This window comes from Syzygium oleosum, unplaced genomic scaffold (genome assembly GCF_021117445.2).
Source record: "Syzygium oleosum isolate NSW1041296 unplaced genomic scaffold, Sole_v2.1 Sole_v2.52, whole genome shotgun sequence".
Taxonomy (NCBI): Eukaryota; Viridiplantae; Streptophyta; class Magnoliopsida; order Myrtales; family Myrtaceae; genus Syzygium; species Syzygium oleosum.
The window spans coordinates 549,406-565,978 of record NW_026607536.1 but is presented as its reverse complement, the minus strand read 5'-3'; the positions used below and the strand labels follow the sequence as shown (position 1 = coordinate 565,978).

At 42.1% G+C, this 16,573-nt stretch overlaps 2 protein-coding genes across 5 annotated transcripts; one reads left to right on the top strand and one right to left on the bottom strand.

Moving 5' to 3' along the window:
• Positions 1–5,016, bottom strand: LOC115679687 (probable plastid-lipid-associated protein 4, chloroplastic). Of its 4 annotated transcripts, XM_030603349.2 has the most exons (6): positions 4,600–5,013; positions 4,262–4,375; positions 3,175–3,270; positions 1,979–2,053; positions 600–667; positions 1–483 (listed from the first exon to the last, which is right to left on the bottom strand). In XM_030603349.2, the coding sequence occupies exons 1-6, from the start codon at positions 4,930–4,932 to the stop codon at positions 411–413; spliced, it is 759 nt and encodes a 252-aa protein (XP_030459209.1). In that variant the 5' UTR covers positions 4,933–5,013; the 3' UTR covers positions 1–410. The 4 variants fall into 4 exon arrangements, with proteins under 4 accessions (XP_030459209.1, XP_056163224.1, XP_056163226.1 ...); XM_056307249.1 differs by lacking the exon at positions 600–667 and having other exon boundaries at positions 4,600–5,015; XM_056307251.1 differs by lacking the exon at positions 3,175–3,270 and having other exon boundaries at positions 4,600–5,014.
• Positions 5,017–13,021: 8,005 nt separating this feature from the next.
• Positions 13,022–14,228, top strand: LOC115679757 (elongation of fatty acids protein 3-like). Its single transcript, XM_056307387.1, has one exon. The coding sequence runs from the start codon at positions 13,062–13,064 to the stop codon at positions 13,926–13,928; it is 867 nt and encodes a 288-aa protein (XP_056163362.1). The 5' UTR covers positions 13,022–13,061; the 3' UTR covers positions 13,929–14,228.
• Positions 14,229–16,573: the final 2,345 nt, after the last annotated feature.

Below are 16,573 nucleotides of genomic sequence, written 5' to 3'. Positions count from 1 at the left end.
TCAAGGTAAATCGACCCATTTTAGAATTCAAGATGTAGGCTACATCATGTAGCTACTGCATGCAGCCATTGTATTTGGAAAGTCAGAATTTGAATTGCTTTAATCAAAGTACATTAATCCAGGGGCAACTGCTTGGCACTGTAATTGACTCATCAAGCACCGTATAGTTATGTAAAAGAAGGGATTCTGCACATTGCTAAATGCACTTCGAGAGGTGTTATTTTCTGCTGCCTTAATTTGTCTCGACAGTCACGGGTAGATGTTCTTTATCTTGCCGTGTCATGGTTGCACCGAAACCGGAGGGAAGTCCCCTTGGGTATGTATGATCTGTACAACTTACAGGAGCCAATTCTTTTCATCACCAGATGACCCGATTCCATGAGATCCTGTCCTCTGCACTTGGCTTCTTGTTAAACAGGCACCCTGTAAGATGGATCGACCATTTTCAATACGAAGAGATTCCCCTTGTCGCCTCTGGATATTCTGCAACAAGAAGACATTCGCCCCGTGAATTCGACATCATGTACGCAGGCATAATGGCGTATCATGCAAACCTAAACTAAATTGCCACTTTGCCAGTGATGTGAAGTCGCACTCACCGCAATTCTTCATCCAAATATGTTATTTCTAGTTCACCACGGGCTCTTCCAGGGGCCTTAATAGGAATCTGTAACGAAACCATTGCACCCATAAGCCACATAATAACCAGAACTTGCAGTTATACTTCCATGAGATGATCTAATTAGGGTCATAACAGCATTAAAATTTAGAACTACCACATCTTCGTCTTTCACGTTGCTTTTCAAATTTCGGACCAGAAAACTTTTTGACAAACAATATTCATGCTATAAAAAGAGATAGAAGACTTAGGAGTAAGGATACAGTCCTCTGGCACTGGGAAAGATTGACAAGGAAATCTAAGATAGACCGACCACAATTATTGTCAGGCTATTCAGCATCAGAATATAGTGAAAACTGGATGAACAGAGTTTCGAATGGGAGCTGGTGTTTGGGGTGAGACAGAACTCTCAGTGTGTAGTAACCCGGAAACTACAGGGACAAAAGGTAAAAGAATCGATAGATAACTAACAAAATCATTAGAATGGGACAGTCCATCCAGATGGAACTACACCAAAACCTCCAAAAAAGAGCACCCTATATGGGAGACAAAATCATCTTCAAGTAGCTTGATTAAGGCAAGAAGAAAATACAGACATTTAAACACTTGAAGGCTGAGTTAGGAAAAAGTAGGATGAAAGTCATCTCTGCATTGAAGCAATAAAAGAATTGAGGAACTTTTATTGATGTAGCAAATTAGAGATTATAAATGTTTATTTGTTAGATTTTCTAGTTAATTTGGGGGCGATGGGGAAAAAATGGGGTTCCACTGCATCCTGAAAGGTCAACTGCAAGGTGCTTTTAAGGTTTATCATAATAATGCAAGCTACAAGTTTTCAATTGTGAGGCATAAAAGGTATAAAAGTTGAGAACTTCAGGAACTTTCTGCAATTTATCCCTATATTTTACTGAAGCAACTTAATACGGAAAACAAATAGCAATAGATAGTAATCTAGACAATTCTTTTTTTCATGTTTCAAATTTTTTCCCTCTTGGTCTCTTTATTAATCTGAAGGGAACACGTCATATGATGCAGGGTCCCATCAGAGAAATGTAAGAATGGGAAACCTATTTCTCTAATTTATTTATCGGATCCATCTATATCTGTCTGAAGATGCATTCCAGCAGAACTATTGAGAAATAACCATTGATCCAAGGAACTACAGGAATTCAGAAATATTGAAGAGAGCCTCAGGACCAAATCTTTGAATGACCTGTGCTTGATGTCAACACCTCATTTCATGAGGAGGACAGACATGGCTATCCATCAGATATCAGCAACAATCAGAATTTTGGTTGTGCAGATGAGTTTAATAAATTCTAGGAACTAGAACTGCAAATTCTGATTTGATAAACTTACCAAACCAGCAATCTTGAAAAAGTCAAATTTGACTGCAACTTTTCTTGTATTCAGAGGAGTTAGGTCCGCTGTAACCTGCAGATAGAAATTTTCGGCAATCTCAGTGCCAGAACTTTCTAATTTTTTTCTGCTCACGATGCATCAAACAATGCAAAACAAAGGATATAAATGAGCCAACTACTAATTAATGGATTTCAGTTGAAGAATGAATCATTTAGGCCAAAACAAAGGAAATTTATGATGCCCGATTCTAACTTGACAGTGAGAAGGGTAACAGCTATTTTAAACCTCACTTCTAGGCCAACCTAGTTACTTGTAGCCAGGATGAAACCGACTGTCAGTTCTAAAATACAGGAGTGTACTCAAGTTCACTCCAGCGGTTGCGCACACATGAAGCAGTGTGTTTCTTCAGGCAGTTAAAGATCATCTGACATCCAAAATAGCAATAACACCAACAAGTTATCAATAATGGAAAAAGAAGGATCAACATCTTGAGGCCTCTCTAGAGTATTATATTGATTGCATTTAAAGGCCACCGTGTTCATTTCCTACTTTTTCCCCATTTACTTTGTTCCAAGTACTCAAAATTCCCTCCCTCCCCCCTCCTTCACATGGAATATGGAGCTGCCTAGTGAAGAGCTTGCTTTTCACTGGTAACCTAGTGGAGCAACCCGCAGTGGATGTTCTCCTTCCTGCTCCTCTCCTACTAACGATAGTCTGTATATAAACAGGTAGCATACTTCAACTTTTAAAATCATGCTAAGTCTAAAAGCGTGATAATAGTGCCAAGTACCCTGAACCAAGAAAATGGATCTTGTCATTCCCCAAAACAACATAGTGGCTCTAACAGTGGAACTGAAAAGATATCTTGTCGTTTGGACTTGACTACGTCTCATTGCATTATCAAAGTGGTCCGCCACTCAGATAGTCTTCAGCCCTATGTACAAGCTTTCCCCCGTGTCAGTTCTATCTCTTCATCTGACAAATCCTATACACTAGCCTACAGTATGTCATCGTTATTCCTTAAGATGGAACAAGCCATGGTACTGGACACTGTTCGGGAGCTGACATAGATATAGATAAAGACAAAGATGAGAAGATTCTGCAATTCAAGTAATTTTTCAGCGCCATAATTCTAAAGTGATGAAGAAAACAAGAAATTGAAAGTTCAATAGCTATGTAGTTAATTTCATAACCTGATTGAAAAAAGGCCATGTTTCCATGTTCTGTGCCCTGAGTGTATCGACGTTGATTCCTTGGTAGTTTGTGATTGATCTCAAGAATTTGGGTCTCTGTCACAAATTTACTTACATACAATTTCAATCAAAAGAGTAAATAGAGAAAGACAATAAGTGTGTCATTACTAATACAAGAAGAAAAATGTAAAAGAGGCAGTAATGAATCGAGCAATGTTTCCCTATAGGGCAACAAAGAAGGATACTTAGGGAAGGACATATAGCAACCTAGCAAGATAAATGCAAGAACATTCAAAGTTTGCACTTCAATGAATGATTAACACCATGAAATCTCATTAGATATAAAAACAGACATGTTCTATGCTGACAGGGCCACAAAGACATACCCAACGGCAATATTAAAACAGCCTCAGCAGAGAGAAACGGTGAAGTCGGAATTTTGCTCTTTTTGCCTCATAATAAAACGACCTGATCTCTAAGATCTTCTCATCCATATCTTTCTAAGAAAGCATAGCCAAATAAGCTTTGTATGTTTCCCTGTGGTATGTCAAGAGGCATCAAAGAAAGAGAACAACAAGCTAAAGAAGAAGAGAAGTGACAATTACAAACTGAGAGATACCTTAACCTTACCATTGACATTACCATTGTCATTCTTTGTGCTTTTCAAACCTTTATGTCAAAGACAGATATTACTTCTGGTTCGACTTAAAATGTGCTCCAGACAGGTTAGACCAAGGAAATATATTACTGGGGTTCGACCTAAAATTATAGCAAGGAAATGAATGATGAACAAAATGTTCACTATGAAAGGTAGTCCTTGAGAAGTCTAAGAAACAATAGCAGATATCTTTCCCCTGACAATATAAATGGATACGGGTTGTCTGACCCCCTTTAGATGATACTTTTTCTCATGCTTAGTTTGGAAACTTAGGGCCGTGCGCTAAGTCCACTTACATCTGACTTAAACTCAGACAATCATTACAATCACATCTTGCATTTGGAACAAATTCCCGAAACAGATACCAACAAAACGGAGGTAATAACAATGGTAATGACAAATACTCATGAATTCAACAAACATGGTTACCTGAGTTTGTAGAATTGATTTTGAAGTGGTATATATGAGCTCCCACTTGCCATTAAGTAAAGTAGATTTCAGAGGTTCCTTGGTTGGATTAACGGCTTCGAGCTTCCGAGCAATCTGATCAGCAAGAGAAAGTTGAAAGCATAATACTGAATGCAAAAGTCACAAATCAACATGACACCACGACTACCTCATTAAACCCAAGCACAGTTTCTGGTTCAGAAGTTATAGTATACAATGAATCTATATAAAAATATATATATCTGGAACAACGAGAATTTAGCAACCAAAAAAAAAAAAAAAAGCAAATGAACGCCAAAAGGGGTAACGTCAAACCCAACCTGATCGACTCTTTGCTGATCCTCAGGGGTGGCCTCAGCGCCGCGATCGAGGGGGGCGATTGCTTCAAGAAGCTCCTCCTTGAGGGTCGTGACGTCTTTGCGTTTGCCCAAGAAGGCAGGAAAAAAGGACACTTGGGCTCTCCATTTCTCAGGAGACGAGGAGTTCAGGGATAAGAGGTTACCATGGTTGTTCTGCAAAAAGAGAGCATTGGATTTGGCGGGGAACTGAGAGCGAATGAGTGCGGGAGCTATGGAGGTTGAAGAGGAAGTTTTGCAGTTGAGGGTCGTCGGAGGAGGAGGAGGAGGAGGCTGATAAGATAAGGCCATGGACATGGTTACGGTGGTGGGAATTCTTTGAGTGAGTGGAGGAGAGGAACCAGTATAACGAGGATTTCCTCTTACATGCTAAACCGGTTTAGCGGTTATTGATCTTGTTGGTCTTCTTATCGCTATTTTCGTGGATTGGTTAACTTTCTTTCTTTTTCTTTCTTGGGATAAGTACCTTCAAAATCCTAAAACTTATCACGAAAATGCAGTTGAATCCTAAAACTTTTATAATGTGTAATTAAATCTTAAAACTTGTTAAGAAAATGCACTTGAGTCCTAAAACTTTCAAAAAGTACAAACAAGTCCTAAAACTTATCACGAAAGTGCAAACAAATCCTAAAATTTATCAAATTGATTCAATCAAGTCCTTCCATTAATTGTACTTTTTGAAAGTTTTAGGATTTGATTGCACATTTGTGATAAGTTTTAGGACTTGTTTGCACTTTCGTGACAAGTTTTAGGACTTGTTTGCACTTTTTGAAGGTTTTAGGACTCAAGTGCACTTTCCTAACAAGTTTTAAGACTTAATTGCATATTATGAAAGTTTTAAGACTCAATTACACTTTCGTAATAAGTTTTAGGACTTTTAGTGCACTTATCCCTTCTTTTTTCATTTGGGGTGGGTTGAATCCGTGAACATCCATCTAATTGCATATTCTCCATCTTGTAACTTGGTCCATTACTGGCCCAAAAGAGAAACTTGGCCCATTAAATTATCAGTCATAGCCGTGTCTAAATTTAGAAAAAAAAAATTAATGTTTTTCTTTTTTAACAAAATTTTTTTTTAAAAAAAATGAGAAAATTGTCCACATTAGCGCCGGCCTCAAATCGTTAAAATATTTAGGACTAAATTGACCAAATTAAAAAGTTTAAAACCGAATTTTCTAAGTGATAATCATCTCTTTCGTTTGATCTAAAAAGAAAAATCATTTCTTTCCCCTCTCTTTTTCCTCCTATAGTCCTCTCATAATTGTGTTTTCCCTTATTCCCTCTTCTAATCAGGCCTCTATTCGATCGACTACTAACATGACATTAACTCAAACTCTAATCTATCCAAAAATAAATGTACGTTATGTCCCATCCATAGTTACTTACAAGCTACCGCTTTTACGTAATTTAATTCTCTCTCTTTTTTTACGGGCATTAATCATCTCTTTCCCGCCTCTTTTTATTCCTATCGTCCCTGCCGGCTCTTTTCTCTCTACTTGGAACTCCTTTCATCTTCTCTTTGAGACCTCGAAATAGAAATAGAAACAGTTTGGTGAGTTATAAGCTAATTGAGATTTGGCATCTCGAGGACCCAAGGTTTAATCATGTTCACATCTCAATCATCGCGATCTCATAGAATTAGAGAGAGATACAATGATTCTTCACGAGTCTCTTAATTTTGACTGAATTGGCTTAGGACTTTTTTTTGGTATTTTTCCCTCACGGTACCGTGATATCACTTGGAGTTTTCATTTGATATATATGAGGCATTTCTCCTTTTCTACCTATTGAAGGTATGAAACATCGTTTCTAAACGTGCGTATTTTACCCAAACAAACAAAACACTATCAAATCCAAATCCTGTTGGAGCATCAGAGGATAGGGATGTGTCGATGGGATCATATTATACCAGTTTCACGGTACGTGGAGGTATCTTTAACGGGTCGACTTCAGATAGGAGAACCTCTTTGCCCTATGAAAATGCGGAGCAACAGAAGTCGAACCAACGGAGCCAACCTCCTCTCCCACACATATTACCTACAGCTTTCCGATTTCAATAATCCTCAGCTGGGAAGGTTGCCGAATTAAACATTACAATGGCCGCAAAACACAGTTTGCACTTTCTTTTCCTAGTCAGACCGAGCATGGACAAACTACGAGTCGATTGGCCTGGTGATAAAGGAGTCACGTGTCTTTCATGAGATCGTGAGTTTGATTCACGTCATAAGCAGAACTTCAAACGGCTTGTGTTGCATTGTCTGGCTCTAACATATCTCATGAGCAGAAACTTTGTGGTTGCTAGCATCTTCGTGGCACTACAGTTTACAGGCTCGCCGACCTTAGACCTTCTGATCGGGTAACGAGGAGTAGTTATGCCTTAAACCATACCTTCTATAACAGGTGAAACCTTTATCGTAACGCCGAGAATGGATAACTGGCACTTGTCGCTCTTCTTTGCCCTTGTTTTTTATAAAAAAGTTCTAAATGAATGTGGATAATGCCCATACTAGTAGTCCACCAATCAAAGATAGAGTTGTAGTGAGTTTGGCCCTTTATATGTAGGCCATGTTTTCCTTCTTGTCTAGTTTTTGTGAGTTAAAAATATAGAGATATCACCTTTTAAGTTAACTAAAAATAAATATGGGTAATGTCCATGTTTACCAACCTACCAATCAGAGGTTTGATTTTCTCCAACCAACGATGGGAAGACATAGCCCTTAAAATGTAGATTTTGTTATCAAGAGTTCCTTTTTAGACAATTTTTATTTTCAGTAATGTTTTCCATCATCAACTCCCAAGTGGGTGGATTCTATCGCAACAAGCCTCACATTGCAATACATGGGAAGCTTTCTAAGGGACCAAATGAGAGTCCATGGCAATTTTCTAGGTATTAACTTTCTTTAAAGTATGTAATCGGTGTTTGGAAGTTTTTTTTTTGTTGATCTATCCTATCTCTAACTCACCTTATTCTCTGACTTTTGCTCTGTTTCTTGTAGAGGACGAGAGTCAAATCCCGCACATATCATACTAGCATCCCCACCCCCCAAATCTCTTTACCAGCAGGGTCGCATGCGGCATGCCTATTGGCGTTTGAAAGTTTGAAAGGTATGTGAATAGTGTTGGAAAATTGTGTTAGATAACATGAAAAAATAAGAATAATTGTTGGAAATCTATTGAAAAAGATAAGAAAATAATATCAATGTCTGAGGTGTGCTAGTCAATGTCCTTAAGGATAATTCCGCCCCTAGGAGTACAAAACTTAGTGCATAAGGTCCTCCCAAAATACAACAAACCTTCTTTTATATTCCGCACTGAATATTAGAAGGAAACGGAAATAACGTTATGTGTATAACCCAACAAGGAAAAAAATGATAAATAAAAGAAGGGAGAAGAACACTAGAAGTGCCAAAACTTGTGTACGGCGCTCACTTTAGTACCAAAAGTTTTCGCCGGCTCACTTAAGTGCCAAATCTGAGGAAAAACGATCACTTAAGTGTCAACGGCGAGAAATTCCGGCCAAATTAATACGTGGCTTTTATAATTAAAATTTTAAACCGAGTTGGAATTTTTTTTAAAAAAATGAGTCTACGTGGCATTTCCACGTGTATAATTCGATTTTTAAAATATTTTTTCTGAAATTTTTTTCCTTCTTTTCTTTTTTCTTTTTCTTTCTTCTTCTACCTTGGGTCACCGTCGGTGACCGGAGGCCGGCCTCGCTGTCGCCAAACCCAGCCATGGCGAGGCTCGACCTCGCCAGATCTAGGCGAGGTCGAGCCTTGCCGGCCATGGCGAGGCCGGCCTCACCGTCGCCAAACCCGGCGACGGCGAGGCCGGCTCGCCATGGCCGGGCAAGGCTCGACCTCGCCCGGATCCGGCGAGGTCGAGCCTCGCCCGGCCCGGCCATGGCCGGGCGAGGCCGACCTCGCCGTCGCCAAACCTAGCGACGGCGAGGCCGGCCTCGCCATGGCCGGGCGAGGCTCGACCTCGCCCGGATCCGGCGAGGTCGAGCCTCGCCCGACCATGGCGAGGCCGGCCTCGCCGTCGCCAAACCCGGCGACGGCGAGGCCGGCCTCGCCATGGCCGGCGAGGCCAACCTCGCCGTCGCCAAACCCGGCGACGGCGAGGCCAACCTCGCCGTCGCCAAACCCGGCGACGGCGAGGCCGGCCTTGCCATCGCCAAACCCGGCGACGGCGAGGCCGCCATGGCCGGGCGAGGCTCGACCTCGCCGGATCTGCGGCGAGGTCGAGCCTCGCCGGCCATGGCGAGGCCGACCTCGCCGTCGCTAAACCCGGCGACGGCGAGGTCGGCCTCACCGTCGCCAAACCCGGCGACGGCGAGGTCGGCCTCGCCGTCGCGAGGCTGAGCGGCCGGCCGTGGCTGGTGGCCGGACTCCGGTCACCGGCGGTGACCGAAGAAGAAAACGAAAGAAAAAGAAAAAAGAAAAGAAAGAAAAAAATTCAAAAAAAAAATTTAAAAAATCCAAGTGTATATGCTAAACTACGTCGTTTTAATGTGTACATGCTGACTAAGCATGCTGACTCAACCTCCGGCGAGCCACATCGACTTCAAAAATTAATAAAAAAAATGCCACGTCGGATTTCCGGCCAAACTGACCGGAGTTGACACTTAAGTGATCGTTTTTAAAAAATTTTGGCACTAAAGTGATCCAAAAGAAACTTTTGGCACTAAAGTGAGCGTCGTACACAAGTTTTGGCACTTCTGCTGTTCTTCTCCCGATAAAAGAAAGAACAAAGAACATTCTTTATTTGATATGTGTGTGTGTATGTATAACACTTTCCAGTTATGCTCAAAGTAATAATTTATAGGTAGCCGTTAAGAACCGTTATAAAACAGTTGGTAATTATTAAAAAAGTAACCGTTATATGGCCATTATAAAATAATGGAGGATTTATGAAGAATTAAATCAAACGTTACAAAGCCGTTATATTGCCGTTGCAAAACCGTTACAAAATGATAACTTTATGGCCGTCATTAATTCTAACAAATCTTTCAAAACTGTTGAAATATCCCACAATTCCCCACATATTTCAAAAAGTTTTGAAAAGAAAAAATAGAATAATGCTGGGTTATTGGAGCATAATGCACCGGAACTGGTACTTGTTAGGCTGTGAACCATCCCTAGAAAGAATGAATATAATTCACGAAATCATTGGTGAAGTTTGAAACTTCTATGAACCAATAATTCCTTTTGTGAATTATGATTTTCACCAATCACATTACACTTCTCACAAAGTTTGTTGTTCAACGCGGTTTTGCGCTAATAGGCCATGCGCATGCTTGGTTTATTCATAAGTGATCTAGAGATTATTGCTAATAATTCTCATAGGAGCGGCCCCACTCCACACTTATATAGGTGATTCCATCAAGTGTATTCTGCAATTTAATACACCACCAACAACGGCTATGGAATTTCATTAAGAGCTCAGTTCACCCTCTTTTTCCTTGCAGTCTTGCACTATTTTCACCTTAGGAGAGACAAAAAGAAAATTTAATAGTGCATCATAGATCAACAAGTGACTTGTTATTACCCATATGAACCTAATTCATGGGATCGCCAATAACATAAGTTGGGTTACCATCACTGTTGATTTTCTTCAACTGGCTTGTCCCATTCCCCTCGGTGTATAATAAGAGGATTGGCCAAAATCACTTCTGACTTAACATAATCGATGGACATAAGTCCATCTTTAATCAGTTGTAGTACCACATTACGTCTCAACCGGACGTGTCTCTTTTTACCATTAAAAGTTTCATTCTTTGTAATGGATATTGCCTCTTGGCAATCACAATGTCTAGACATAAAAGGTGTCGTTTCATTTCCAAAGGAAATCTGCTAAGAAGTTTTTCAACTACTCAGCCTCATTTTAAAATAACCAATCGGGTTCACATATTTCTATTCAAACTTGGTGGCCGATTATTTTCTTACGGGAAAATACTCGGTATTGCAAAGCGTCCCGTTAATATTATTTGAGTTCAATGATAGATTGACATTTATCCGTTGAGTTAGAATAAAAAAATAAATTTTTACTTTTCTTCTCCACTCATTTTCCTTCCATATCTGGCTGTCATCCATGGCTCTTCAATTTTGCCTCTCCATGGTCGCCGGCCCCAAACGAGCCGTCATCGCTAGCGGCCATGGGTCCAGATTTAGAAGTTCAGCTCAGCTCTTCAATTCTGCCTGTCCATGGCCATTGGTTTCGGACGAGCTGTCGTCACTCACGGCCATAGCTTCCAAATTTTCGCTTCTTCATCCTTCATCTAAGAGTACCGTCGGTGGCTCCGTCTTCTGTGTCCGTCCATGGCTTTGCTCGCCATATCTGGCCTCGTGGAACTCACGGTCGCTGGGCTCGGTCTTCCCAACGAAGAGCTCCATTGCCATGAAGAGCTCCATCTTCAAATCTCGATGAATTCGCTGCTGGTCCATCTCCAGATTTGCAGCTATGGCGATGGAGGTTCGTCCCAAAAACAAGTTTGGTCGGGTAAATGGAGCTTGTGGTCCTCACAAGCTTCTGCTCAAAAACAAAAACCGTCTCGTGGTCCTCACACACAAAAACACGAACACGGCCTTTCCCTTTTCACCTTTTTCCCCTATAATTTCACTCTACCACCATCACCATCTCTCTGATTAACATTACCTTCTTCACTTCGTCACTCCCCACAATCCTCTGCATCGTCGGTTCATCGCAACCATTTGACAGAGCCGGCCAAGCTTCCAGACCTGGAGCCATGGCCGCAAGCGACGATGGCTCGTTCGGCACCGGCGGCCATGAACGGGAAGAATTGAAGAACTGGGCCGAACTTCCAGATCTAGAGCCATGGCCACGAGCAATGATGGCTCGTTCGGCGCCGGCGGCCATGGACGGGCTAAATTGAAGAGCCATAGACAATGGCCATATATGGAAGGAAAACGTGGTATGTTTACTAGAAGTTCTAAAATTTGTTATAAAAGTGTAATTAAATCTTGAAATTTGTCAAAATTATTCAAACGAGTCTTAAAGTTAAGATCGTCAAATTTACTAACGGAAAATGCTAACGTGGCACTGACATGATTTATTTTAATATTTTCTCTCTCTTACATTGTTAAAACGACGTCGTTTTGATTTAAATTTAATTTTTAATACAAAATTTTGTTTATATTAAATATAAAAAATAAGCAAAATTTAAAATTTAAAAAAGAAACAAAAAAAAGGGGGAGAAGGATAGGCGGGGAGGGAGGGCTTGCCCTCCCCGCCCCCGCCACGCCACCATCGCCAGGAGGAGCCGGCGAGGGTGGGGGGACGGTAGGTGGGGGTCGCCAGGCCTTGGCCCCACCACTGATGGCTCTCGGTCAAGTCTGGGCGAGGGCCGGCGACCCTCGCCTGATCTGGGGGAGGGCCCGCAAGCCCTCACCTGCCGTCCCCCCACCCTCACCGGCCCTTCCCGACGATGGTGGGGAGGTCCCGAACGAAAATGGGCGGAGAAGAAAGACAAGAAAAGTTAAGATTTTTATTTTATTGGGAAAATACCACCAAAAACCCTCAACTTTGCCCATTGTAACACATTTACCCTAAACTTTTTTTTGTGACACCAAAAACCCCAAACTATGCCCGTTGTGCCACATTTACTGTTCATCGTCTTCGAGCACTCATCCGTGCACATCGGAGACACGTCAGATTTTAACGTTGATTTTTAATCGAACCCTAACTGAGGGTAAATGTGTCACAGTGAGCATAGTTTGGGATTTTTGGTGTCACAAAAAAAAGTTTATGGTAAATGTGTCACAGCGGACATAGTTTGGGGTTTTTGGTGTCACAAAAAAAAAATTAAGGTAAATGCGTCATAATGGGCAAAGTTGAGGATTTTTTATGGTATTTTTCCTATTTTATTTTTCCGCTCAGCGGACACGTGACTTAAGTATAAAACGCACGTCACGTCCGCAATTAACGTGACGACACTTGCCTTTCCTTTGGCACCACCGAATATTTTCTCGTTTTTTTCACAGTTGATCGGCGGAAAGAATCGGTCAGCATGGCACGTCAGAGGCCCGGGTTTGGAGAAAGACAGCGTTGGGCGGGCCTTTTATGGGCGGGCGTTGCCATCGGAAGCTTCCACTGCGGGGACTGGGCAGAGGCTCTTTGAGTCGCCGATGCCGTGCTGCTTTAGCCAATAGCACAATTTTTGGTTTTTCTTTTCTTTTTTTTTCATAAATTCACGAGGTGCTGACTTTGACCCTGCAAATGCAAATGGAGGAAATCGAGGGGTAGACATCCTTTGGGCATCTCTTGTGAACAGTGTAATATCAAACATGTTTTTTACGAACAATTATTGCTATTTTCTCGCGCTCACACGCTATCATAAAACCCGCCTGGAATGCCTGAAAAACCAGCACTCCCCCTCCCTCTTCTTGACGTCCCAAGATCCCCGGATGTCGTTTCCTCCGCAAGCAACCAACGCCACGGTCGCCGGCTATGGCGGCGCTGTGAGCCTTGCGCGTTACATGAGCACCATCTTCAGCAACACCCAATACTGGCTCGTGAACCACCCCAACATCATCAACTTCTCTTGGAAACAAGACCACACCTTTGGCTCCTCCCATCTCTTCCTCGCCCTCACCGTCCTCTCCTACCTCGCCTTCACTTCGCTTCTCTACTACGCCCAGCTCTCAGTCAAGCCGCAGCTCCTCAGAACCATCACAGCCGTCCACAACCTCGTCCTCTTCACCCTGTCCATCGCCATGGCCGTCGGATGCGTCCTCTCCATCATCTCCCACGCTCCCAGCCTCCACTGGATCGCGTGCTTCCCCAAGAACACGCCTCCCTCCGGCCCGATCTTCTTCTGGGCCTACGTCTTCTATTTATCCAAGATTCTCGAGTTCGTGGACACCCTCTTGATCATACTCAGCGGGTCCGTCAGGCGGCTCTCGTTCCTCCACGTATACCACCATGCGACGGTGGTGATCATGTGCTACGTGTGGTTGAGCACTTCGCAGTCTTTCTTTCCCGCGGCTCTGACCGTCAACTCGTCGGTGCACGTATTGATGTACGCCTACTATTTCTTGTGCTCAGTGGGGGTGCGTCCAAAGTGGAAGAAGTTCGTGACCAACTGTCAGATTGTGCAGTTCTGGTTCAGTTTCTTGGCTTTCGGTTTGGTTCTGTATTGCCATTTCACTGGGCTAGGCTGCTCTGGGATCCTGGGTTGGTGCTTCAACATCATGTTCTGCGCTTCGCTTTTGGTTCTCTTCATTGACTTCTACACCAGGAACTACGTCGAATTGAAGGCAAAAGGTGCTTAATCAGAAGAACGTGGGGCATCTTATTCATGGTTCTGAAAATTTCCGTTTAAGAAACAAATGGCAACAGTAAAGATTGTTTCAGTAGTAGCATGTGAACGTGAAGACATGAAGGTAGGGCATGCAGTTTGATTCCACATTTCCTGGAGTCGCATGGCCCGTAAATACATCCAAAGCAATATAATTTCACATTCTGGCGATTTGCACAAGTGGTTTGAATTTCTCCTACATAATTTGGCGAATGCTATCATTTCTTTGAACGTTCTCTTTAGCTTTGTGACGTTATTTTGTAAGTACTTAAGATACACATGATTGTGTCAACTTTTTCTCCGTTAATCGGTATGTTACAAATATGGGCATTAGATACATTTATTATTAATATTTTGTTAAGTTTTAATGTGGGTAGGATATATTGTAACCCGCCAATTATAACCTTTGATGTGAGGAGATTTCCTCCTCTCAGAGATGGGAAAAATAGATTTGTATTGTATATTAGTGAATTAATTCTTCTATTTGTCCTCCAAAGAACAAGGGAGCAACCGGACATTCTTGTTTTAAAAAAATATTGGTACGTTTCGCCCATCAAAATTTAAAGCATATTCAATTGGGATATTAGAAAACCATCCAAAGAGGATGAATTACACTAACGTTCATCATAGAACAAGGAGAATTATCGAGCTGTTTAGGATCCTGGGCACAAGAAAAGGCCCTTGGTTTTGGCACCTTCGTGCTATTCAATATTCATCTCAAAGTCGGGTGCACTACTTGTAGCTCGAGTCAGTACTACCACTTCATACATTGTTAGTTGCGCTACCTCCTTGCGTGGTACACACAATTTTGCTCGGACGTCGTCCTTGAGAATACCCATTAGATCGCTCACAGCACGATGCGATCCCCCAACGAACCCCATCTGCACATCAAGTTCTGTGAATGATGACCCTAGGCCAGTTAGGGCATTTCCCATAATCTCCAAATCCTCAATTTGTTTCTGACCTTCGGTCATTAGATTGTTGGCCATGATTTCGAAGTCTGTCGATATAACTTAGGCTATGTCATCAAATATCGCGGTTCGGGACCGTTGATCCAATTCAGAGGACCGTGCAGCACAAATGATCCTCGATCACGGGTAGTATGCCAGTTAACTCAAGTGCGCAATGCTCCGATGTTAAGACGCACGCACAGTTCACAAGATCGTTTGTGAGAAAGCAAGAATGAAAACGAGTCATAAGAAAATGTTCTACTCTGTTGTACTAATCAACGGTAGTCAAAGGACTATCATGGTAGGAGAAGTTTAGGAGTTGAGCCTCTAAAGAGCCGGAAAATTGTCCAAAAAGTCATAAACATATTGTACTTTGGCCAATTCAGTTATAAACCTTTCACTTTTGCCAATTGAGTCCATTAGTGAATTTTAGCCGAAAATTGCTGACGTGGACGCCAGCCATCCTACGTGGCACGGCCAGTGCTAACGTGTACAATTTTTATAATTTTTTTAGAACTTTCTAAAAAAAATTTATTATATTTTTCTTATTTTTTCTTTTCCTTTTTCTCTTTCTTTCTTTTTTTTCCCAAGCCCAATGACTGCCGGTCAACCCTTGCCCGCGATCGGCAAGGGCTTTGCAGCCCTTGCCCAATAGCCAACGAGGATTGGCCGGTGACCCTCGCCGGATTTGGTAAAAAAAAAGGAAAAGAAAGAAGGAAAAAGGAAAAAGAAAACAAAAAATAAAAAGAAATTTGTCCACGTCGGTGCCGACCGTCCTACGTGGCACTACCAGCGTCCACATCAGCGATTTCCGGTTAAAATTGACTAGCTGGACTCAATTGGCAAAATTTGAAAATGTTTATGACTCAATTAACAAAACTGGAAAATTTATGACTGAATTGGCCAAAGTGCAATAGATTTATGACTTTTTAGACAATTTTCCCTCTAAAGAGTTTTACAAATGTAATATATTTTAGAACAAGTAGACATTACATGTATTATACTACATAAACGCATGCTTGATCCAAGCAATCAGTGGTCATGAACGAGTCCAGTCGAAGTATGCCCAGAAAAAGACTTGGGACACACAAGTTGAGTAAGGGTGCGTTTGGCAACTATTCTGTTTCTGAAAACTGATTCTGCTCAGAAATGATTCTTTTTTATTTCGTGCCCGGGAATAATTTCTAAGCATTTAAAGACGTTTGGTAATTGTCCAAAATTTCTATTCTTGGAATAGAAAAAGAACGGAAATGTGTTTGGTAACTACACAAAATTTCTTTTTATTAATAATATTTTGAATTTTTTAATATTTCTTTCTTCTTCTTTTTTTACCCTTCCCCTTCCTTGGCCATGGCCAGGTCGCCGGCACCGGCGACTGGCCACAGGCCAGGGCCACCCTCGCCAGCTGGGCAAGGGCCGCCCTTGGTGGCCTGGGTGAGGGTCGCCCTCGTCCAGGCCACGAGCCACCCTTGCCAGATTTGGCAAGCGCGGCGGCGAGGGTCGCCCACACCAGATCCGGAAAGGGCAGCCCTCACCCTCGCCGGCCCTGGCCTGTAGCTGGTTGCCAGTGGCCGGCAGCCGGCGAGCGGCCATAGGGCAAGAAAAAGAAGAAGAAGAATAGAAAAAAAAAATTCTTTTCCATTTCTGATTCTTGTTCCCTTGCTTCTTG